A 25,071-nucleotide genomic window follows, 5' to 3' on the forward strand; every position below is an offset into this window, starting at 1 on the left:
GCACGCACGTTACCACTCCACTATGTCTCCCTGTCATGACTTTTGCACCATCTGTACAGATACCAACATGAGCAGCAGCGACGCTTGGCTCCATTCGGACCAATAGTGGAATTCCCAAGAGAGAGAAACGGTTAATGTGATTGGATGTTAATTCTTTGACTAGGCTACCTGTATTTGACATTGTTATTTTGCTGAACACTAGACGGTTACATTTTATTTTTTGGCAGTGAAACGAGGCTACTCAGGCGAGAAAAAAACCTCAGCCAAATGTATAGCCCCGTGGGAAAATATAAATGGACTGTTTGAAAATGTGAAGGGGAAAACAATGTACAGTTTGGGAATACCTGCCTTATGCCATAGTTTGCACATCTCAATCGTCAGTAGAAAACACATTTGTTTAAGCAAGTCAGATTTTTTTTAAACCAGTGGTGGAAAACTTACCCAATTGTCATACTTGAATAAAAGTAAAGATACCTTAATAGAAAATGACTTAATAGAAAGTCACCCAGTAAAATACTACTTAAGTAAAGTAAAGTCTAAAAGTATTTGGTTCTAAATATACTTAAGTATCAAAAGTATAAATCACTTAACATTCCTATATTAAAGCAAACCAGATGGGATAATTGTATTATTTTTTTAAGGATAGCCAGGGGTACCTGCCAACGCTCAGACATAATTTACAAGTGAAGCATTTGTGTTTAGTGAGTCCGTCTGATCAGAGGCAGTAGGGATGACCAGGGATGTTCTCTTGAGAAGTGCATGAATTGGACCATTTTCCTGTCCTGCTAAGCATTCGAAAAGTATTTTCTTTAGGAATGTAGTGAAATAAAAGTAGTCAGAAATGTAAATAGTAAAGTAAAGTGCTGATACCCCAAAAAACAACATAAGTAGAACTCGAAAGTAGTTTTACAACACTGTTTAAAAAGGCAGTAAATGAGGCTGAATTAACTGTTTCGTTGCCAGACAAGGCTCCGCTGATAACCAGGTGTAGCAGTGGTAAGGTGTTGGGACTGCTGTTGGGACTCTACTGTTGGGACACCTTTATGTGGGCCCTAACAGTTTGTGGGCACCATTATAGTGCAATTAATGTATTGTTTAGTGCTGTGTTGCGGCTTTACTGGCATGCATTGAAAAAACATTTTATGAGTTTGCCCCACCAAGATTTACATGCTAAAGTCGCCATTGCAAATGGGACTGTAGATTTGCTTCATCCGGAGATGTTTCTTAAGGATGCGGGCTATGGTTGATAAACTCACACTGATGTTATGGAAGATGGCAGGATTTTCAATAATCTGTTGTTGGATTTTCTGCAGTTAAATGGCATTATTTTCAACAACCATTTGCACAAACCTCCTGTTTGTCTGTAAATAGATGTGTTCTACCACCCACATGGTGGTTGTCTATCAGTTCTACAAAAACAAAATAGCATACAGTACAGTAAACACTACAGTCATACAACATAAACATGTTACAAAGTAGTATAGCTACCAATTTCAAACATACAGTAATATATGAAACATTGACTTTGTTTCCCCTTACAGTATGCATTGGAATCTACAGTCTTTACTGTGCTTTATGTTGTACTGCTGTCAAGTACTAGAGAGGTCCAATGTCTGATTTACAAACCTATTCTCATTTTGGTACTTCCGGATGATGGATGCTACGGTGAAGCGGCTCAGATTGGGCTGTACTCTCTGCCCAGCCTCTCTCAAGGTCAAACCATGGTTCAGATTGGGCTGTACTCTCTGCCCAGCCTCTCTCAAGGTCAAACCATGGTTCAGATTGAGCTGTACTCTCTGCCCAGCCTCTCTCAAGGACAAACCATGGTTCAGATTGAGCTGTACTCTCTGCCCAGCCTCTCTCAAGGTCAAACCATGGTTCAGATTGGGCTGTACTCTCTGCCCAGCCTCTCTCAAGGTCAAACCATGGTTCAGATTGGGCTGTACTCTCTGCCCAGCCTCTCTCAAGGTCAAACCATGGTTCAGATTGAGCTGTACTCTCTGCCCAGCCTCTCTCAAGGTCAAACCATGGTTGACCACATGGTCCACCACAGTTGCCCGAATTTCATCAGAGATCACTGTCTTTGTTCTAGGTCTTCCTCCACCCTCCACCTCTGTATGCAAAGTTTGCTTCCATTGTTTTCCAAACACAGGAGTGGCCATTTTATCCATACCAAAGGTCTGACTGCAGAGTGAACATTTACACAATTAGTGTTTGCACATGTGAAGAGTGAAAGGGATACATTGAGTTTAGCTCGTTGAACAGTGTTGCTTTTCATTTGCATAAGAGATTTTAGTTGTGAAGATTGTGCCAAAGGTAGAGAAGTGTGTGTTGCGTTTTGCCAAATGTTTGTTATAGAATTGCAATCTGATTGTAAAGCAAAACATGTGCCAGTAGTATTGCAGATTTGGTGTCTGGTTCTGCTAAATGAGATACAGGTGTGGGTCATTGTGCCTCATGGGCCAGTTTGAGTGTGTAAACAATTGGGGGAAGAAGAAAAAATATTAGTTAGGCCTATATTATAATGTTGTAAGTAATAGTTGTTAGTGTTTGTAGTATCAGTTTACTGTTTTCAAGCAGTCGGTTTGGAAGTTGTTTATAACAGGCTGTGGCTCTTGTTCCTGTAGTTTTGAATGTCCTATAGGGGGAACATACAGTGGAATGAAATTAACGCATGCACTGATTAGAGATCTGCGTAATGTAGTGATGTTTTAGACATTGCTATTGGGACGTGCTTTATCAGCGTGGGTCGATTAGGGTTGCGGTTACAGAACCCCCGTCACCCGGCCCCCTATTTCCCTCTCCACCGTCTCCCTATTTCCCTCTCCCCCATTTAGCGCGTCTGCGACCACCCAAATCAACCAACCAGATTTGCGCAGTCCGCGGGTTTGGGGCTTCGACTGAGAATGGGGAGGAGCGTCAGAGGAATCAGTCAAGGTAGCAGCAGGCATCGTCTCTGTCCCATTGTCATGCTAATCCGAGGTAGAGGAGTGTTGTCCATCACTGGCGCTCAACAGTTTGAATGAGACAGCACACAAAGGTCAGTTGTCGTCTTCTGAACAAAGAAATCTCAGAAGTTATCAAAAGTTTGGAGAAACCTATCGGTTGCTGCAAGAGGCAGAGTAGATGCGCATATGTTTCACCCAGCGCCGCGTTCTCTCTTATCTTTCAGGATAATAACCATTCTTTCTCTTTTTTTTTACCAGTCGTTCGGTTCATCTTTCTCGAACTCCGGTTTGTTTCATTGTTCAAATATAGGCACGGTTCCGTTGGGTTACTTGTTTCTATGAAAGAGTTGCCCGCAAAATAGGCTATATTCTTGTTTTATTTTTTTTTAGAATAAATGTATGGATGTTTTCCAGCTGAATTGCTCGGAAAATCAGAGTGCGCTTTCCTTAAGTACTTTTCTTATGGTGGCATCGTTTCCCCGAAGTGGTTTGATAGCCTACTCCTTCGGATTTTTTGTATTTATTGGAGGCTAATAGGCCTACTTAATTAGAAGAATATGCCTATCATTTGATCACTTGTGTTTACCGTTTTTTGATATGATTGCGAGATGCATGCAGTTTTTAAAGAGAAGTCGAGCTGGCTGCGCAATTGGACCGCTAATTTTGACACCTCTGCTGCCGAGTAACCATGTCATTATGTGGCTAATCAACTAGACAAAAAGGTGTGCTATTCTCAGAAGGGGCTAAGAATCTGTGAGAGGGTGATTCCATAAGCCTTGGGTGTTTGGTCATATGAGGTACAGTACCATAACACCATCCTCTGTAGTATACATATTTTAATAGAGGACTAAGTTGTTACACAAATGTTTTTTTTTTTTTTGTAGAAAAACGTGTTAGAGGTCTTATCAGTTAGTAATATACAGTGGTGTAAAGTAGTTAAGTTTAAAAAAACTTTCAAGTACTACTTAAGTAGTTTTTGGGATATCTGTACTTTACTTTACTATTTATATTTTTGACAACTTTTATTTTTACTCCACTACATTCCAAAAGAAAATAATGCACTTTTTACTCCATACATTTTACTTGACACCAAAAGTACTCGTTACATGTTGAATGCTTAGGGGGACAGGAACATGGACCAATTCACACACTTATCAAGACAACACATTGTACATTGTCATCCCTTCTGCCTCTAATCTGGTGGACTCACTAAACACACATGCATCTTTTGTAAATGATCTCTGAGTGTTGGAGTGTGCCCATGGCTATCCTTATATTTAAAAACAAGAAAATTAAGCCTTCTGCTTTGCTTAAAAGAAGGAATTTGAAATTGTATACTTTTACTTTTGATACTTAAGTATATTTAGAACCGAATACTTTTACTCAAGTAGTATTTTACTTTTACTTGAGTAACTTTCTATGAAGGTATCTATATTTTTACTCAAGTATGACAATTGGGTACTTTTCCACCACTGGTAATATACAGCCCACTATATTATTACACGGAGTAACCCTAGTTGCAGTGTAAGGCTAGTCGTATAACACACGCACGCACACACACACAAACATTGAGTAGAACCCACATGTGTAGGAGGCATCCTACGTGAAAGGAGATTCCCTGAAGAAAGAAATCCTCTCCTATCTGCAATCCTCTCCTGTCTGTTTTTGCTCTGCTCTGCCTTGCTGCCCTGTTGTCTGGTGTTGGTTTTAAAAGCCCCCTACTCCTCGTATGAGGGAAAGATGTTTTAGGTGGCCAGATCAGGGCGAACTCATGATGATGGATTGTGAGTTGTAGCTGATTTGTATAAAAGGATCCACAACTTACTGAAGAACGTCCTCCAGCTAGCCGGCCATCAATCAGCCTGGCGGAGCAGGAAACCTTGGATTATCAGACCCAAAGACTTGTGCGTGCGTACAACTGTGTGTGTTTGGGGGAGGGGGGGGTTGTACATCTCTGTCAGAGCCCCAGTCTCAGAGAGTAAATATAGCTGAAATCATCAAAGTTTGTACCAGACCGCTCCGTTCAATGACGTTAGATAAAGGGGTCAACAGCATATTGATTCCGGGACAAAGAGCAGCCTTCTCAGCCATCCATTGTTTGCCCACAAAAGTGAGGTGAACTTTGTTTCCATCTCAGATATCATTAATACTGGAGCCTGAATTCTTTCCCTGGGATCTGTTTTCCTAGCAAGGCTGTCTCGACTCACGTGATCAGAGAGGGAGATCTGACACACTGGTCTGGGCAGGAGGCTGTTGTAAATGCAGTATTCACACAGAGTTTATTTCTGGCTGAGTTTGATTGGTTTTCTCAGATGTTTTATTTTCCCGGGGGGTTGAGACCTCACGTTGTTTGGATAAGAAAATCCAGCAGTTGTATTGGAAGAGGGGGGGGTGGCGGCGCTCGGGGGGTGGGCTCTGTGTGGCTGTCCAAGTGGGTGTTTGAGTGAGAAAGACACAGGGAAGAACCAACCAGTAAAAAAGCACAGCCCCCTTTATCAACGCATCGTGCTAACATTATCAAAACAGCTTTTCCAGACTCTGAAGTCTGGAGGACTTTGAATTAGGCGTCAGCCAGACTACTGTCCTACTCTGTAAGGTTTTCTCATTTAGCTGCTCAGCTCCAGACTGTGTCGGAGAACAGAGGGTATTTTGTAGTGTGCTCTATATACGGACTGGTCTGAGGTGTCGTGACAGTATCTTATACTGCTCTCTGCATTGAACAATGTGTTTTTATTTGGATATTGATGTAATCGGCAGAAACTCAGTATAGCTCTGCTCCAAGAAGCATTCTCTTGTGTCCATTATGCTGTGTGTGTGTGTGTGTGTATTCACGGGTAGAGGAGTTGATTTGAGTTTGACAATTATTTTAATGGGAAGCTCTGAGAAGGAGTCCATTTTTACATAACCATGTCGTCATTACTGTGTGTGTGTGCGTGCATGGCGGTGTTCAATATATTTTGCAAAGTACTCTCCTGAATCTGTGTGTATTTGTGAGAGAGTGCAGTTCTGTGTTTGTTGTTTTCCCAGGGTACACTCTGCCTAGGTGAATCCTACTTCTTCCACCCAGAGGAGGCCAGTCGAATGAAGAGCATGCTGCCCCAAAAGAGTCCTGTCACCACAATGGTCTACAGCTCAGGTAGGTCTCTCTCTCTCTCTCGCTCTCTCGCTCTCTCTCTCTCTCTCTCTCTCTCTCTCGAAGACAACACACAACCATTTCTCCTTTCCTTTCCTTATGCTAGTCTCTTACACCCATTTCTCTACTTCCCCCATACCTACTGCAATTCTCCCCTGTTTGTCCCCTTGCATGAGGAACCTCCAGATGTGTCCGTGTGATTGATGTGTGTTTATGGAAGTGGTTCTCAGTCCAGAATGTGCTTGTTCTCTGTCTTTCTGTCCCTCTCTCTGACACTAGTTATACTCTTCAGCTCAATGATTATGTACACAGCCAAAGTACTTTGGTCAAACTGCCCATGTAAGGTATAAATAAATGGACGACCACCACATCCTCCGCTATGCAGTGTGAGTTTATCCGCTGAGAAAAACAAATGGCAGCATGTAAGCACAGATAAACAAAGTCTGAGGCCAGCCAGCCAGCCCAGTTGACCTTAGAGCATGCAGGGCCCGGGTTCTGTGGGAGGAAGGGGTTTGCCGACAGAGGTGCTCAGGGTCCAGGCTGTCCCTCAGTGCTTGAAAGTATAAAGGCATTCTGGCACGTCTTTCTCTGCCAACATTTTTCCATTTTTAGAAGAAGTTTTCTTTAACCACAGACTCTGTTTGTGTTGGGCCCAGAACTGTCTGAGGGGAGTTCTTCGCTGGTTTTTCCCTCCTTAGTCAGCACATTGCAGGGGCTGATCACTGTTTGGCTATTATATCCCACTCAGTCCGATTGCCTCAATCTCGCTCAGCTCAGGTGTTAGGCTTGAAGTAGGGTGATTTATAAGGGTGCTCCAAGACCGGATCATATATCCACATTAACGAGAGTTCTATTCATCTGATGTTTCCGCAGACTGTGTGAAGACTGAACACAGCAATGGCGGCTCAGTGGGTGGCACCGTGATGAGAGGCTCCCGTTCGAAGGCGGAGCTGCAGGACTTGATGGAGACTCTGCAGCGCAGGAAGAGTGCTCTGGAGGCTAGCCTCAGGGCCAGCGCAGAATCTACCCGCACCTACCTTAGCCTGCCTCCTCCCAGCCCTGTGTCTCCCACAGCCCACGGGAGCGCCATGCGCCCCCTCTCCTCCAGGGGCCTCCCCTACATGACCAGCAGCAGCATGCCCCCCTCTCCTCGCCAGGGCGAGCGTCCTCTCAGCCCCAACCCGCCATACACACGCTCACGCCACCAATCACAGGACAGCCTGCTTCTCGCTAACTCCTCTGATGGTCGCCGCCCCCCTGTAGCCAGTTCTCTGCTGTCCATGTGGAATGGTTCCTCTTCCTATGGGGAGCCTGCCCCCCGTCCACCTCGGGGCCACAGCGGGGCGGCCAGCATGCCCTCCAGCCCTCGTCTTGGCCGCAGGCTATACGCCCAGGGTCGGAACGTGGACAATGCTATGGACCCTGCACCACGTCAGAGGAAGTACTCTACAGGGTCACTCAATGGCCTGGGCTCTACCCACAGTCGCTCTCTACCCCGCCTCCACCGGTCGGCTGACTCCCCGGCTCTGTCCCTGCCACCACGCCGATCCATGGGCTCCCACCGAGGGGAGAAGGTTTCTGTGTCCTTCTCCTCTAAGTCGAGGCGCAACCTGTTTTCTCTGGAGCGGCCGCCAGACGTGACTGTGCCAGCCACAGCCAGTGTACCGGGTACTCCCCGCCGGGCTAGCCTGGCCTCTCTGGGCTGTGAGCTGGAGGGAGGGGGCCTGCAGGGCTCCTCACCCTGCCTGGACCTAGGCCTGGGGGAGAGGATGCTGTCCTTTGGGAAGGGAGGACTGGGGCCGGGATCGAGGAGGGGCAGCATCAGCTCTCTGAATGGGAAGGAGGAGCTGAGAGACTACCACATGCACCAGAGAGACGAGAGGCTCAGAGAACAGGAGGTGCAGAGACTGGTGAGAGAAACAATTATTTTACTCCTATTCATTATTATTCTGCCATGATAATATCCTGCTTTTATTATTCACTCTAGAGTTTAATCTAGAAGGTTCTGATTGTGTGGCTGAGACACTTGGTTTCATTCTGCCAGTTCATCTGGTCCCCAGTCTCTTCACTTGGGACTGTTATGAAAACATGAAAGTGTTTATGGGGCTTTGATTTCAGGTTCTGTCACTTGAGAAGACTAATTGGATTTTCTGACTCGTTCTCACCATGTTTCACAAGCTCTCTGTTTAATTGACTGAACACACACTCACTCCTGCTGTAAAGAGATGGAAGCCATTCAGACTGGTACGCCATAAAACCAGTTGGTCAGACTGGTTAAAACTCTTTTGAACGTTGCTTTCCTCTGAAAATCACTGGATACAATTTTGCACGTCAGAATCCCTTTAAAAGTGTGGTTTCTCTGGATTTATTGTGTTTTTATGAGCTGTTTTTATAGGTTGTTTGATCGTGCTTATGGGTGATCACATTGTGTTGACGAAAGACTGTAAACAGACGAAACCACCCATCTACGAAATAATTGAATCCCAGTATCACAATCTGAGTGGTATATTGGCTGTATACGTGACTGTGTTGGCCACTGGTTTCTCCTCGTCTGTGTGTAGGAGCGCCAGCGGCTGGAGACCATCCTGAGCCTGTGTACTGAGCTGGGCCGTGTGGAGCGGGACCAGAGAGGCTTGGCCGTCTCCGACCTGCAGAAGATCAACAAGGAGCTGGAGAAGTTGCAGGTGTCTGATGATGAGTCGGTGTTCTCCGACTCCCCTGGCAGCGTCAGCGGCACTGCCCCGGAGAACGGCTTTGGCACCAGAGCCGAGGGATACCAGTTGGCAGAGGAGCGGCAGGTCCGCGAGCGCCATCGCAGCGGGCACAGGGATGCCAGCAGGGCCCAGTCACCTGCTCTCAGCCTGCGCAGCAGTGCCCCCTCACCCTCCCCTCACCATAGAGCCAAGGTAAGGCCTGGTGGACATGCCTTACATTGTCCTGAGACCGGAGGTCTTTCCTTTCTAACCCTTTCAACACTCAAACACGCACATCAATATAAACATGTGGGGCACACAGTATAAAGTGTATAGACAAAGTGTGTGTGTGGGGGGCTGGTATAAAAAGAAACAAGGAATTCTGGGTATGGGAGTGATTTCAAAGCATCTGCATGACACAGTAGTTCCTGACATAGCTGCGTGTGTTCACCTATGACAGGGTGAATGTAAATACACGCATACGTTTTTAGTTATTTTAAAGTACACTACATCACGAAAAGTATGTGGACTCCTGCTCGTCGAACATCTCATTCCAAAATAATGGGCATTAATATGGAGTTGGTCCCCTTTTGCTGCCAGAACAGCCTCCACTCTTCTGGGAAGATGTTGGAACATTGCTGGGGGCCTTGCTTCCATTCAGCCCTAATAGCATTAGCCCTGGTTCGCAGTTGGCATTCCAATTTATCCCAAAGGTGTTTGATGGGATTGAGGTCAAGGCTCTGTGCAGGCCAGTCAAGTACTTCCACACCGATCTCGACAAACCATTTATGTATGGACCTTGTTTGTACACTGGGGCATTGACACGCAAACTGTTGCAACAAAGTTAGATTTTTATTTATTGAACCTTTATTTCACTAGGCAAGTCAGTAAAGAACAAATTCTTATTTACAATGACTGCCTGCCCCGGGCAAACTTTAACGACACTGGGCCAATTGTGCACCGCCCTATGGGACACCCAATAACAACCGGTTGTGATACAGCCTGGAATCAAACCAGGGTCTGTAGTGACGCCTCTAGCACGGAGATGCAGTGCCTTAGACGACTGTGCCAATCGGGAGCCCAGAATGTTGGAAGCACAGAATCATCTAGATTGTCATTGTATGCTATAGCGTTAAGATTTCCCTTCACTTGAACTAAGAGCCTAGCACGAACCATGAAAAACAGCCCCGGACCATTATTCCTCCTCCACCAAACATTAGTCGGCATTATGCATTAGGGCAGATAGCTTTTCCTGGCATCCGCCAAACTCAGATAAATCTGTCGGACTACCAGATGGTGAAGCTTGATTCATCCCTCCAGAGAACGCGTTACCACTGCTCCAGAGTCCAATGGCAGTGAGCTTTACACCATGCTGCTTGTGTGCGGCTGCTCAGCCATGGAAACCCATTTAATGAAGCTCCCGACGAACAGTTATTGTGCTGACGCTGCTTCCAGAGGCAGTTTGGATCTTGGTAGTGAGTGTTTCTACGCGCTTCAGCACTCTGTCAGTCCCGCTCTGTGAGGATTTGTGGCATACCACTTTGCGGCTGAGCCGTTGTTGGTCCTAGACATTTCCACTTTACAATAACAGCACTTACCGTTGAACGGGACAGCTCTAGCAGGGCAGGAATTTGACAAACTGACTTACTGGAGAGCTCAGTGACTTTCCAGCAAGGCTATTCTATTGCCAATGTTTGTCTATGGAGATCACATGGCTATGTGTTCGATTTTATACACCTGTCCACACTCCAAACTCCACTATGACCAAGACCAAAGAGCTGTCAAAGGACACCAGAAACAAAATTGTAGACCTGCAGCAGGCTGGGAAGACTGAATCTGCAATAGGTAAGCAGCTTGGTTTGAAGAAATCAACTGTGGGAGCAATTATTAGGAAATGGAAGACATACAAGACCACTGATAATCTCCCTCGATCTGGGGCTCCACGCAAGATCTCACCCCGTGGGGTCAAAATGATCACAATAACGGAGAGGAAAAATCCCAGAACCACACGGGGGGACCTAGTGAATGACCTGCAGAGAGCTGGGACCAAAGTAACAAAGCCTACCATCAGTAACACACTACGCTGCCAGGGACTCAAATCCTGCATTGCCAGGCGTGTCCCCTTGCTTAAGCCAGTACATGCCCAGGCCCATCTGAAGTTTGCAAGAGAGCATTTGGAATGATCCAGAAGAAGATTGGGAGAATGTCAGATGAAACCAAAATATAATTTTTGGGTAAAAACTCAACTCGTCGTGTTTGGAGGACAAAGAATGCTGAGTTGCATCCAAAGAACACCATACCTACTGTGAAGCATGGGGGTGGAAACATCATGCTTTGGGGCTGTTTTTCTGCAAAGGGACCAGGACGACTGATCTGTGTAAAGGAAAGAATGAATGGGGCCATGTATCGTGAGATTTTGAGTGAAAACCTCCTTCCATCAGCAAGAGCATTGAAGATGAAACGTGGCTGGGTCTTTCAGCATGACAATGATCCCAAACACACCACCCGGGCAACGAAGGAGTGGCTTCGTAAGAAGAATTTCAAGGTTCTGGAGTGGCCTAGCCAGTCTCCAGATCTCAACCCCATAGAACATCTTTGAAGGGAGTTGAAAGTCTGTGTTGCCCAGCAACAGCCCCAAAACATCACTGCTCTAGAGGAGATCTGCATGGAGGAATGGGCCAAAATACCAGCAACAGTGTGTGAAAACCTTGTGAAGATTTACAGAAAATAATAATATAATAATATATGCCATTTAGCAGACGCTTTTATCCAAAGCGACTTACAGTCATGTGTGCATACATTCTACGTATGGGTGGTCCCGGGAATCGAACCCACTACCCTGGCGTTACAAGCACCATGCTCTACCAACTGTGCTACAGAAGGACCACAGAAAACGTTTGACCTCTGTCATTGCCAACAAAGGGTATATAACAAGTATTGACAAACAAAGGGTATATAACAAGTATTGAGAAACTTTTGTTGTTGACCAAATACTTTTTTTCAACCATAATTTGCAAATAAAAATCCTACAATGTGATTTTCTGGATTTTTTTCTTCTCATTTTGTCTGTCATAGTTGAAGTATACCTATGATGAAAATTACAGGCCTCATCTTTTTAAGTGGGAGTACTTGCACAATTGGTGGCTGACTAAATACTTTTTTTCCCCCACTGTATGTATATTTTTAAAAACATTTTTAAATGTTTTTTTACTCAAACCACCTGTGGGCCGGATTGGACCGGATCGTGGGCCGAACCGGCCTGCAGGCTGTATGTTTGACACCCCAGCATTAGAGGGTATGTGAGCACACAAGGTAGTGGAAACTATGTAGCCCTGCGGGGGTTGAGGTATGCAGCAGTGTTGCTGAAGATATAAGGAGTCCTCCTGAAATATTCTATACTTTCCCCGTAGGCCTGTATTTATACAAAGTACACCTCAAGTGTTTCCTCCGTCTTTCACCAGGAGCTTATTCGGACTCTGCCCCTAACTCCAGTCCCAGTTTGAGTCCCAGTGCAACTATTAGTTATATTATCGCTGTAAAACTGTGGCATTTTTCCACTCTAGAGCAGTAACGACTTAATGCTGTGTTTGGTTTTAATGGATTTCTCTAGGGAATAGTTCAGTTACAGCCCTAAGTCAGTTACAGCCCTATCTGAAAGGAGGGGGAGCAGGAAATGACTTTAACCCCAGTGGAATAACTGTGTATGTGTGTGCGCGCACATATGGTGTGTGAAAAGTATTTGTCCAGATGTTTTCTTCATATTACAGTACTTCCAATACCCAGTACCTGCTTTGTAGCTGATATTAATATTTATACCATTTCAATAGAAAATCATACTACCTTTTTTTAATTGGGGGGAAAAAATATTTTGAGGGCCTACTTTATTCCCTGACTACCAGATTAGCATTATATTTCATTGCATGTAGAGAATACATTTCTGACTATTTGTTATGGCTGAGGCAGAGACCCATTAAAGACACAAGTTATTGAACCTCCCAATCCACTCTTCTTCCGACTCACATTCCTAAGCCCTGGCAGTGGAACAGTTAGTCAAATACCGTCTCTGAAACAGCCCATAAATCGTAGGACTGCGGTCTGCCTGCCACATGAGGTTCAGACCGCTATAGACCAGCACTACTTTAGGCTCCTATGTGGAGTAGGAATCAGATATTGTAGAGGCTGTGATGGGTCAGAAACAGCATGTGGCTGAATGTGTGTGGATTAGACCTGGGGCTGATGAGAAGGAGCGGGTGTTTTGATTCTGTCTGGTGGCAGCAGGACTCTCTGACTGGTAGAAGAGATGACTAAGGCTTGTACAGTAGAGTCCTTCTGATGTAGCAGAGTATGAGTGACCCAGTCCCTGTTCTGCTGAAGGACTTGGGTTTCCTCTGCATTACAGACACGAGGTAGCGTGGATTAATGCTCCTGCCATCACTCACAGCATTCTGCAGCAGCTCCATCTCACCGACGTACTATGGCAACAAATGAGAAGGAATTACAGGATGTGAATAAAACATAAAAACACATTTCTTTCCCCCATACCCCTGTGTACAACAGTGGATATCTTTTAACAAGAGGCATGGGCGTGGGCTTTCATAATAATTTAGACATGATATCATCAGTGTTGACGGTAACACACATTGTGAGTAGATGCAGTAGTTTGTGGACTAATGCTGGTTCCCGTAATATCACCAGCAGCAGGCTGCGGAGGATGTGCATCTGAAACAGGAAGTGAGCCGTATTGAGGAGGAGAGGATCCAGGTTCTGAACAACGTAGAGGAGGTGGAGCAGAAGATCAAAGACCTGGACAACCAGATGGAGGAGTCCATCAGAGAGGTATGCAGCGCACGCCATGGGATTGTGAACGGAGCTGCACGCATGCTGGGTGTTTGATGTTTGTGTCAGTGGGAGTTAATGTTGATGTGTGTGTGTGTGTGTGTGTGTGTGTTTATGAGTTGGAATTCTTTGTGGAGTTAGGAAATTAATGTTTACAGTTGTGGCTGGGTAATGATACTAGTGGGGGTTAGCGCTGGTATCTGGCTTTTGGGAGCGAATGATCTAGAGTTATGGATCATTGTAATTTAAAGCTGCGTCGGTCAGTGGGATAATGTTACCTGTTTGTGTGTGGTGTGTGCAGATGGAGGTGGAGCGGGCTCTGCTGGAGGGTGAGCAGGTCTCTGAGATGGCCCTGCTACAGAGGGAGAAGGAGGTACTGGACCAACTCAATGAGAAGATTGGCAGCACTGACAAGACTGCCCTCGCAGAGAAGTCCCAGGTAAGTGCAGCAGATGTTGTCCAGCCCTGAGTTGGATGCCATTGCTCTCAGACACAGGGAACGTGAGGGTGAGAGACGGATAGAGAGACAGTGTATGTGGGAGTCTGGATGTCAGTGGTACGACTCTGACTAGGATGAATCTACAGTCCACAGGTCTGAATACAGTAGAGCAGTCCAGCCCACAGGTCTGAATACAGTAGAGCAGTCCAGCCCACAGGTCTGAATACAGTAGAGCAGTCCAGCCCACAGGTCTGAATACAGTAGAGCAGTCCAGCCCACAGGTCTGAATACAGTAGAGCAGTCCAACCCACAGGTCTGAATACAGTAGAGCAGTCCTTCCTCTTTTTTTTTCTCCATCCCTCCACTTTGTTTCCTCTCTCCCTTCACTAACACTCTCTTTCCTCTTTGTTGTCCTGTGTGTGTGTGCGCATGTATGCGTGCGCACTTGCGCATATGTTTTAGTGTATGTGTATGCATATGTGCGTGCCTTTGTGTCTGTGCGTATGTGCCTATGCATTTGTGGGTGTGTGTGTGTCCATGACTATGCAGGAGAAAGCCTTGCTCGATGCTGAGAGGGTAAAAGTAGAGAGGCTGTCAGAGCTTGTCTCTGAGCAGAAGACCCAGCTGGACAACTGTCCCGAGGCGCTCAAGGAGCAGCTTCAGCAGCAGCTCTCCAGGGTCAGTAAGACACAGCAACAAACTCCTACCTGGTCCCTCATCCTCCTCGGTTATTATGACTGCCTTTCTCCCTTTTAACACGTTGCTTTCTGCTTCCCTCGCTCCTCCTCCTCGTAATTCACCCTCCTCTTCCATGTGTTTGCTTTTGCGTTATATTTCTGTGGCGCACCTAGAATCCTCCTCTTTGCCCATCCGCTCCCTTTTCTAGATGTCCTCGTATCCCACCCTGTCTCATTCGGACAGCTCCTTTTTCTAGTTCTTGGTTTCACTTGGTCTCTCCCCTATGATTCAGACCGAGATAGCCAAGTAAGGAAAGTGCAGTGACTTGAATGATGTGCTCAGAGAGTAGATGTAAGTTGTTATCCAGCTAATGCATTTAACTGGCACTGCAGGATACACGGAGTTCATGACTGTGGTCTAGTTGTCTGTAAAATGGAAATGTACACTGCTCAAAAAAAATAAAGGGAACACTAACATAACACATCCTAGATCTGAATGAATGAAATATTCTTATTAAATACTTTTTTCTTTACATAGTTGAATGTGCTGACAACAAAATCACACAAATTATCAATGAAAATCAAATGTATCAACCCATGGAGGTCTGGATTTGGAGTCACACTCAAAATTAAAGTGGAAAACCACACTACAGGCTGATCCAACTTTGATGTAATGTCCTTAAAACAAGTCAAAATGAGGCTCAGTAGTGTGTGTGGCCTCCATGTGCCTGTATGGCCTCCCTACAACTCCTGGGCATGCTCCTGATGAGGTGGCGGATGGTCTCCTGAGGGATCTCCTCCCAGACCTGGACTAAAGCATCCGCCAACTCCTGGACAGTCTGGTGCAACGTGGCGTTGGTGGATGGAGCGAGACACGATGTCCCAGATGTGCTCAATTGGATTCAGGTCTGGGGAACGGGCGGGCCAGTCCATAGCATCAATGCCTTCCTCTTGCAGGAACTGCTGACACACTCCAGCCACATGAGGTCTAGCATTGACCGTTTGAGCAGACACATGCAAATTTGTGGCCTGCTGGAGGCCATTTTGCAGGGCTCTGGCAGTGCTCCTCCTGCTCCTCCTTGCACAAAGGCGGAGGTAGCGGTCCTGCTGCTAGGTTGTTGCCCTCCTACGGCCTCCTCCACGTCTCCTGATGTACTGGCCTTTACTGGCCTGTCTCCTGGTAGCGCCTCCATGCTCTGGACACTATGCTGACAGACACAGCTTACCTTCTTGCCACAGCTCGCATTGATGTACCATCCTGGATGAGCTGCACTACCTGAGCCACTTGTGTGGGTTGTAGACTCCTTCTCATGCTACCACTAGAGTGAAAGCACCGCCAGCATTCAAAAGTGACCAAAACATCAGCCAGGAAGCATAGGAACTGAGAAGTGGTCTGGTCACCACCTGCAGAACCACTCCTTTATTGGGGGTGTCTTGCTAATTGCCTATAATTTCCACCTGTTGTCTCTTCCATTTGCACAACAGCATGTGAAATTGATTGTCAATCAGTGTTGCTTCCTAAGTGGACAGTTTGATTTCACAGAAGTGTGATTGACTTGGAGTTACATTGTGGTGTTTAAGTGTTCCCTTACTTTTTTTGAACAGTGTATTTGTATGTCTGTGTTTAAATCCTCCACACACTGACCCACTTAAAGCCAGTGCATTCTCTATCTTATATGATGTGTGTGTGTGTGCGCGCTGTCTGTTAGGATGTGGAGGTACTGGAGGCTGAGAGGAAGTGGTTTGAAGACCTGGAGTTCCAGCAGCTGGAGAGAGAGAGTCGTCAGGACGAGGAGAAGGAGGGTCGGAACCATCATGTACTCCGAGAGGTAGCAGATTACCAGCGTAGTACTGTCACACGCAAGGAGAGACTCCTGACCCTGAAGAAGCAGTCCACACAGATTACCCAGCAGTCTCAGCGAGAGAAGGACAACTTTCTGAAAGAGAAGAACAACCTGCTCCTCATGCTTCAGAGGGTAAGAAGGTTTTTGGTTACTGGTTTTGTTTTGTATCGGACTGACTGCAGCTGTTTAACTGACAGTCTGTGTGTCTCTAGGAGAGGGAGAACCTGGCCTCGCTGGAGAGGAAGTATGCTGAAGTGACTGGAGGGCAGGCCTTCCCTAACAACCCTGTTGCCATGAAAGAGGTATATTGTACAATTCATTCACTACTCAAAGTGCATACCTTATGTCTGACCAGCAGAGGGCAGCTGTGTCTGTACTAGGAGCCCTCCAGTGCATGACTGGATTTCCTAATGACAGAGGAAGTTGCCTTGTAAAACCACCACTTTCAATGAATGTAAAGCTTTTATCATTTCCATATGTTTCTGTTCTGGTCTCCAGCACTTCCGCTCTCTGGAGGAGAGGAGGCGGGGCAGTAAGGAGAACTCTCACCTCAGTGACAATCTCCGTAAGAGGAGCCAGCAGCCCCTCAGTCACTACAGCAACTCCACACTGGGCCGCAGCCTGTCCTCTAAGGTGAGCATGGGGGACCAACCTCCCCATTGCACGTCATTGAAATATTGATAATGCCATTGAGTCCCCTCATCTGATTACTGGAGCTTTGGGTTAGAGAGACACTTACCAGGTCATGATCTCTCGCTCTCTCTCTCTGTTGTCCGTCTGTCTACTCTGCAGTCCCACGTGCCCCTGTCCCAGAGCTCCAGCTGTGGTAGTGCCATCCCCCGGGGCCTCTCTGTCTCTCCCCGAGATCTGGAATCTCAACGCCTGCTCAAGGGTGAGACAAAACATTGTTTTGTGAACACGATATCTGTGTCTACTCCAAAGTTGAAACTTAATTTGAAGTTTTCTTAGTAAGTAAATGATGCCTCTAATGAAGTACTGTCTAGAAGGAAACTGTTAGTTGAAGGAAAGGAAACTTTCATCTCGCAAAGCTGTCTCTCTCTGCCCTTTTCTCTCATCATCCTTGGATTCCCCGCCTCGCTCCCTAACCCTAACCTCTACTGCCTGTTTCTCTCCGTGTGCTAGCTACATGCTGCAGGGTTAGACATTTGTAGCTTACCCTGTCTTGCGTGACCTGGTCCACATTACAGGTCAGTCTGTTAGTTAACACAGATGGCTACATCCTTTCCTCCAGTTTCCATCTGAATCGGTCTGAGCAGTAATGACATGTTCAGGATCCTCTGCTCTGATAATGTTTCCAGCAGGAAGGAACAAGAGACTTTGGAAACAGTTCCGAGAGGGTTGAAATACCACGCCCATTTCAGTGTTATGAGGGAATATACTATTTGTGTACCAGCAATGCCCTTGGACCAACTGCAATCAAGTTGTGACAGTTAACCAGCAACAAACCTTTTTACATCTTCCATCTAATCTGATAAAAGGCTTTAGAAAGTGTGTGTCTGTCTGTGTGTCCGTCTGTCTCTCAGCAGGCCACAGCCACCTGTACGCGAGTGAGGACCGACAGAGACTGGTTGACCTGTGTAGCAGGACCGTCTCAGAGTCCAACGTCTTCCTGGACTCCTTCCACTACGCAGACAACGGCCATGCCTTCGACACGCTCAGCGTGGACAGCTCTGACAGCATGGAGACCAGCATCTCTGCCTGCTCCCCAGACAACATCTCCAGGTGAGAGCGAACTGTTCACATAGGACTGTGGTTCAAGCAGGACCATCAATGTGACATTAGTTGACAATAGCATTTATTTATTTTTTTTGTTCTAGAGGCGAGCTGGGTGACATGGCCGTAAGATACATTTTATGAATTCGAGAGATGTGACTCGGCATCATTCCATATGTATGGTTATTTCCTAATTCTGTGGGGGAGGGAGGGGTGTGGCTGAGGCTGGTGCAGGAGTGTCAGGTCACAAACACATCTGTGCTCTCAGTGAATTGGCCCAATCACCTGTTAGAGCATTGTGGGAACCCAAAACATCAGTACTGTGTCACTGGGATAGTGCCAGGATGCTGAATCTAATGTGAGTAAAGGGCTTTTTCTCAGGTTGTCTGTTGTAGAGAGGAGGCCATGTTTGTTCAAACCTAAAGTACTGTGTTGCATCCTTTTTGGGCGAAAAATTGTGTTTGCGACTTGTGTGGTATTGTTTAATGGCAGTTCTTGTCGGAAGGGAATGAGTTCGATGAAATCAGTTCAACTCTCTGACAAAAGTTGATTATGCTCATTGGTTACGCTTGACAACAGACATGTGGTTCTGCAGAGTGTTTGGGATTTTCCATTTGATGTCACGCTCTTCCAAGCGAAACTATGCGACTCATTCTAACTCTTCAGGATATCTTGTTACACTGGTAAATCTATGTTCATATCTATCGCTGCAGATGTTGTTTGGGTGTATCGTGATAGTCCTGTACAATCTGTATGTTATACGTTTTTATCGGTGTGGAGGCTGAACAACGTGACTTCACCCAGACGTTGTCCAGCTGTCTCACAGCCAGTTTAACAAGCAGAAGAAGTGTGCGTTCTGCATGTTACTAATCCTGTACACTACACAACAGCTCTGAGAGTTACCACTGGTTTCGTGTGTGAATGTGGTCTTGGTCAGCCCATACATTATTTACAGGACAGAAAGACGAGAGAGAATGGAGTGTCTATACTTTGTACGTGATGGGATTTTATGACTGATGCAGAGGTGCAGTATTAACTTTATAGTAAAGGCCCTAGTCTGGAATTTCACTCACACTTAAACAGTTCCAGGATGGACAGTGCTTTCCTGGTGAGAGTGTGTCCTCTTCCTTGATGTGCATTTCTGGTTCTCCCCCCCCCCCCACAGTGCCAGCACATGCAACGTAGCGAAGATTGAAGAGATGGAACGTTTGTTACGAGAGGCCCAGGCTGATAAGAATCGTCTCCTTGAGCACAGGGTAATGAAGCCTTCATAAGCAACCGTGTGTGTGTGTGTGTGTCTGTGTGTGTGTGACTGTGTGTGTGTGACTGTGTGTGTGTGTGACTGTGTGTGTGTGACTGTGTGTGTGTGTGACTGTGTGTGTGTGTGACTGTGTGTGTGTGTGACTGTGTGTGTGTGTGACTGTGACTGTGTGTGACTATCGTTGTGACTATCGTTGTGTGACTATCGTTGTGTGACTATCGTTGTGTGACTATCGTTGTGTGACTATCGTTGTGTGACTATCGTTGTGTGACTATCTGTGTGTGACTATCTGTGTGTGACTATCTGTGTGTGACTATCTGTGTGTGACTATCTGTGTGTGACTATCTGTGTGTGACTATCTGTGTGTGACTATCTGTGTGTGACTATCTGTGTGTGACTATCTGTGTGTGACTATCTGTGTGTGACTGTGTGTGACTATCGTTGTGTGACTGTGTGTAACTATCGTTGTGTGGCGTGTGTAGGAGCGTGAGATGGAGTTGCGCAGGCAGGCCCTGGAGGAGGAGCGGCGGAGGAGGGAGGACCTGGAGAAGAGACTGCAGGAGGAGACCAGCAGGAGGCAGAAGATGATCGAGAGGGAGGTGAAGCTACGTGAGAAACAGAGGGCACAGGTGGGAGATATAGAATCAGATGGGCCAAGAATATCAATAACTTCAGATGCATGGTAATTTAAGGCGAGGCACCATAGGCTGCAATGCCATTTTTCAATCTACTTATCAATTTAGAGATTTATTTTTTGTATTTTGGTCCCTTAAAGATGCATTCCGGGATCTTAAGCACAACAAATTTGTAGCATATTGCATGAATTGGATTCGTAGCATATCACGCAAATTGCGATATTCATATCATACAAATTGCAAAATTCGTAACATGAAACACGAAAATCGTTGAATTTGAATCATACTCAACTGAACATAAATCCATAATTTCGAAGCTCAAAACATTAAATCATACATAATTTAAAAGGCCATTTCATAGAGAATGTTACAGACAGGAATATAAGTCACCTTACTTTGAAGAGATCATGGTTGGGTCTAAATAGGCGATTGGTAGGCATCTGCATTCACCACATTTGGTGTAGTTATCCTTAGATATATTCTCTAGACTTGTACAAAGGGAAATGTCGATATATCATTTAAAAAAAGTTATTCTAGATAACATTTTCTTTTGGAAAATGCGGCAAAAATGTATTTTACAGATAGAAAGAATGAAAAAAGTATTTATCCACAATCTGCTCTGGACATGTCCGGTGCTGGAGTGTCTTAACAAAATGAAAATGAAAAAATGTAGGCTGACTTTATCCTGTGTTCAGAATAACAGATTTGCGCTATATGCAAATATGTGCATATTTAATGTATGTGTGTGTGTTTATATATATATATATATATCTGTTGCATATTTTTATATTTCAGAAAAGTTGTAATATAGGGTAACCAGCCTGTCCCCAGAAATGTCCCTGCTCTTAAAAAGAGAAGCTCTTTCTCACATAAATGCATATCTTAAATCAGGTTACAGACCAGTTAAGTCCTCTAAAAATAAAGTTCCTGGAGTATCCTTTTGGGGTTCTTCAAACTGTGGGGGAACCCCTAGAAGTACTTTGCATAGCCCTTTCAAATGTGTTATTTAAAGAACCACTTTTAATGGATCCTCCAAGAACCTTTTGGGGTAAAAATGTTTAACCACCCAATTTATTATTGATAATATGCATAACAATAACACACTATTTTAGTAATGTGTTTTATTATGATTTTAGTGGCAAAGCAGAACCAAAAAAATCACTATGAGGTAAACTCCAAGCAGAACCCCAAGTCCAATGGGTATATCCTCTGACGTGTTCTCCGTATCCACAGCCAGAATGATTTTGTATGGCAATCGAACACGTTTCCTGTTATATTCATCAGAGGTGTAGGGAGGGTGAAGTCTGTGAATCCCAAGCATAGTAATTGTACAGATGATTAACCAAACATGCACACAACAGTATTCATACCATGCTTTTTGTGGTGAATGTGAATGAACAAAAACAGTTTTTGATCATGGTTTTCATACACATACCTTGTCCATAATGTAGAGGCCTATAGGATATTCATTGAAGAGGTTAGGAAGGAGGATGGTAAATGTGATCTGCAATACATACCAATTTACATACCTGTTGTATGCCTCCTTGTCTGTATACCTGCAGACAGAGAAAAGTTCAGTTATCTGCACCCAATACAGCTTCCAGCTAGCCTTCAACATATTCGTATAGCCTACTCCAACCTCTTTGTTGATTGATGTATCCATTGAATTGCGTCGCTCTTCTGTTTTTAGAAAGATTTTCACAAATATGAAAAGACAGCTGGTATATATTGTAAAACAATATAAATTGAGATCATACAAGGGACAAGTCTTACCTTAAATTGAAGAGATCTTTACATTGTTCAGTTAAGTGTCTCCACCTGCTGTCCTTTCGAATTCAAATCTAAACGTTTCAGTTGGGCAGTTAGGTTCCTGAAAGAACCCCCTCTTGTGGGGTTCAACAAGGGATCCCCATGTTTTGTTTGTGTAGTTATTGGTTTTGTCTACATTCAACTGGTAAGAGATCATTGTGATATGAATGGGGGGAGTATTACCCTGTTAGGTTGTGGTGCCTGGCCTTAAATAGACACGATTCAAGACAACTTGAAATAAAAATGTCTGGCAGATCTTCAACTTGATTGCAGCTTTTAACCGTTGGCTCAACACAGACTAGACACCTGTGACCCTTGTCCCCAGGCCCGGCCGATGACACGCTACCTCCCTCAGAGGAAGGATGACTTTGACCTCCATGGTCACATCGAGGCAGCTGGACACAACCCAGACAACTGCTACCACCTGGCCATCACTGACAAAACCTGCAGAGGGTTCCTGGTCAAGATGGGTGGCAAGATCAAGACCTGGAAGAAACGCTGGTTTGTCTTCGACCGGAACCGCAGGACCCTGGTCTACTACGCAGGTGATTTAGAACTTCTATTCTCTCTCTTTCTCCCTCTTCTCTGTCTGTTTCAGCTGTGATTGGTGGATCAATCAGAGCGCTGAAGGAAAAGCAGCGCCGCTATCGTCGTCAGGCTATGCTGCGCTGCTCTGGAAATCTAGGAAGTGCTTTGATTTAATTTCATGCTTTTTTTTCACCGCCCATAAACATAGTCATTCCAACGCTATGTGCTCTGTTCCAGACAAACACGAGGCCAAGATGAAAGGGGTCATCTACTTCCAAGCCATAGAAGAGGTTTACTATGATCATTTAAAGAATGCACACAAGGTAAGGTACAAATGATTTACACGTTTAAAGTATCTAGTATCCTTGTTTTCAAGGTAAGAAGCACAATTTTTTTTAAAACTAGACTTGACATTGTTTTATTTCTCCCTCTCTTGCACCCTCACAGAGCCCGAACCCATCGCTGACGTTCAGCGTGAAGACCCATGACAGGGTGTACTACATGGTGTCTCCCTCCCCTGAGGCCATGCGCATCTGGATGGACGTCATCGTCACCGGGGCTGAAGGATACATGCATTTCATGGTCTGACAAATCAACAGGAAATATCCTCTCCTCCAGTTCCATCGCTGCCTCAAAGACAAAGCAATGTGACTGGTCAGGATTGAGAATCTGTGACCCAAGCACAATACCCTCCTGGTTTTTTACTTTACAGCCACTTTCAATTCAGTCTCACTTCAGTGAGCCCACCTCTCTCCTCCTCTGGGACTGATGTGATGGTAATCTGATACTTCAGTTTGGCAATGAATTACTTCCTCTGGGGGATTAGGTGTCCAGTGTTGCTTGTTCATTTGGAAAGGACAATCTAGGAAGATTCGAATACTTATCGTTTTGTGTGTGAGAAGCCTTTTGGCACAATCACATGGTTTACCCTCATGATATTTTGAGACCGTTAATGACCCTGAGTCGCTGTCTAGGGTGTTTTATGCAGCCGGATAGGCTAACAGTGTACTAGAGGTTACTGTCTCGTCCTTTCCATCATCCAAGTTGAGCCGGCTGTTGATTGGTCAACCAAAGCTCTCCATCTGTTTTCCTTCCAGCTGGACAGTCCCCCCTCGTGCCAAACCTTCCGGGGGACTGTCTAGCATCTGCACAGACTGAGAGGACAACAGCACCCTCCATTGGAGAACCCAAGGTGATGCACATAACTGATATGCGTCTTTTGTACCTTACTGTTGAGAAGGAACGTGGGGTCGACAGGGGAAATCCTAAAACGCCGGAGACTTGAAGGGTTTGAAAAGTACCTCTCTCATCACTATGTACCAAAGACATACTTATTTGTATTTGTATGTACATCATGTAAATGGAACCTAAAGGCTCTGCAAATGAATACTTTCAGGGTGTGGGAGGCGTTGACAATCTGTGTGCATGTATATACATTTAGTGTGTGCCACAGCTAAATAAGTTGGCAAAAACATTCCAGGGCACTTAAAATACTGGTTCAAACTAAATGTCTTAATCGAACATTGTATATTGTGCCTTTTATGTAAGTCCATCTTATGACAGGTTGTGTAATATCAGGCTATCAGTGGGCTGGGTGCAGCTCCCTACCCAATGAATGGGCTCATTAATTTTGGGAAAGCTTTAGAAGGCCTTGCATTGCTCCTATTGTAAAGCACCATGTGATGTTGGATGTCATTGATGTCCTTAGCGTTGGCCTGTTTTTAGTTATTACACAGTCGCTGTAAGACCTGTGTAGCGCTATAATAGTTATTGCTTTTAAAATGACTTTTTGGGGGGGTGGGTCACAAGTAATGGAACATGTATTTATATTGGTTTAATTGTATCTGCTCTTCTTTTTTGTTTGTTGACAAATGTATAAATATATGTTCAACTAAAGAGCAAAGCAATCTCCAGTGTTCTGGAATGATTTATATTGAAGTCAAAATGGAAAGAAAAATGTGATTCTACTTATTTGACCCAGTTATCTTAGCTGATGTATTTTGAATTACTGTGATCAAAAATGTATTATTCTTTTTAAGACCCAATGACACTGAAATGGCTCCCTCGGTCACGGTGAGCTCATAGGTAGCAAGTAGTTGCATGGTCAATGAGGTTACTGGGAGAGTGCACACGAGACCAAAGGGTGTTGAGGTGACGGTTGATTAGCTCATAGGGAATTTTTCACCGTGTTCTGAAGGGGACTGACTAGTTCCTTTGGATAAAAGCATCTGCTAAATGGCATTTATTATTATTATTATTATTATTATTATTACTTGTGACCAGTTGACATGTCAAGCAGGAACCCTCAAGCTCGGCCTGTGTGACTACACAGTATGGGCACACTTCCAAGTATTTTCCATATGTGTACCAAGGAAACGATCACTTTTATGCATTTAAAATATATATACATTTGATATTTTTATATGAACAGTGGTAATTCAGATGTTATTTTTAATCCTGCATGTTTTTTTTTTTATACAAATGTAAGAATAAATCATATGTTTACTAATTTGTTTCATGTTACTATTTCTATT

At 44.9% G+C, this 25,071-nt stretch overlaps 1 protein-coding gene across 10 annotated transcripts; it reads left to right on the top strand.

Moving 5' to 3' along the window:
- Window positions 1-2,886: 2,886 nt before the first annotated feature.
- On the top strand, window positions 2,887-25,046 carry phldb2a (pleckstrin homology-like domain, family B, member 2a). 10 transcript variants are annotated; one of them, XM_052457373.1, is made up of 17 exons: window positions 2,887-3,040; window positions 5,976-6,084; window positions 6,955-7,991; window positions 8,643-8,987; window positions 13,470-13,610; window positions 13,912-14,049; window positions 14,512-14,727; window positions 16,436-16,702; window positions 16,783-16,872; window positions 17,069-17,203; window positions 17,363-17,462; window positions 18,115-18,313; window positions 19,470-19,560; window positions 20,048-20,194; window positions 22,335-22,554; window positions 22,775-22,860; window positions 22,985-25,046. In XM_052457373.1, the coding sequence occupies exons 1-17, from the start codon at window positions 3,023-3,025 to the stop codon at window positions 23,123-23,125; spliced, it is 3,480 nt and encodes a 1,159-aa protein (XP_052313333.1). In that variant the 5' UTR covers window positions 2,887-3,022; the 3' UTR covers window positions 23,126-25,046. The 10 variants fall into 10 exon arrangements, with proteins under 10 accessions (XP_052313333.1, XP_052313334.1, XP_052313339.1 ...); XM_052457374.1 differs by having other exon boundaries at window positions 18,118-18,313; XM_052457379.1 differs by having other exon boundaries at window positions 14,599-14,727.
- Window positions 25,047-25,071: the final 25 nt, after the last annotated feature.

The sequence above is a fragment of the Oncorhynchus keta genome, chromosome 11 (assembly GCF_023373465.1).
Source record: "Oncorhynchus keta strain PuntledgeMale-10-30-2019 chromosome 11, Oket_V2, whole genome shotgun sequence".
Lineage (NCBI taxonomy): Eukaryota > Metazoa > Chordata > Actinopteri > Salmoniformes > Salmonidae > Oncorhynchus > Oncorhynchus keta.

Excerpts from the sequence above, each read along its gene's own strand:
- phldb2a (XM_052457373.1), top strand. Across the intron at positions 6,085-6,954 it reads CACAATGGTCTACAGCTCAG|ACTGTGTGAAGACTGAACAC; the intron begins GTAGGTCTCTCT and ends ATGTTTCCGCAG. Across the intron at positions 8,988-13,469 it reads CCCCTCACCATAGAGCCAAG|CAGCAGGCTGCGGAGGATGT; the intron begins GTAAGGCCTGGT and ends TAATATCACCAG.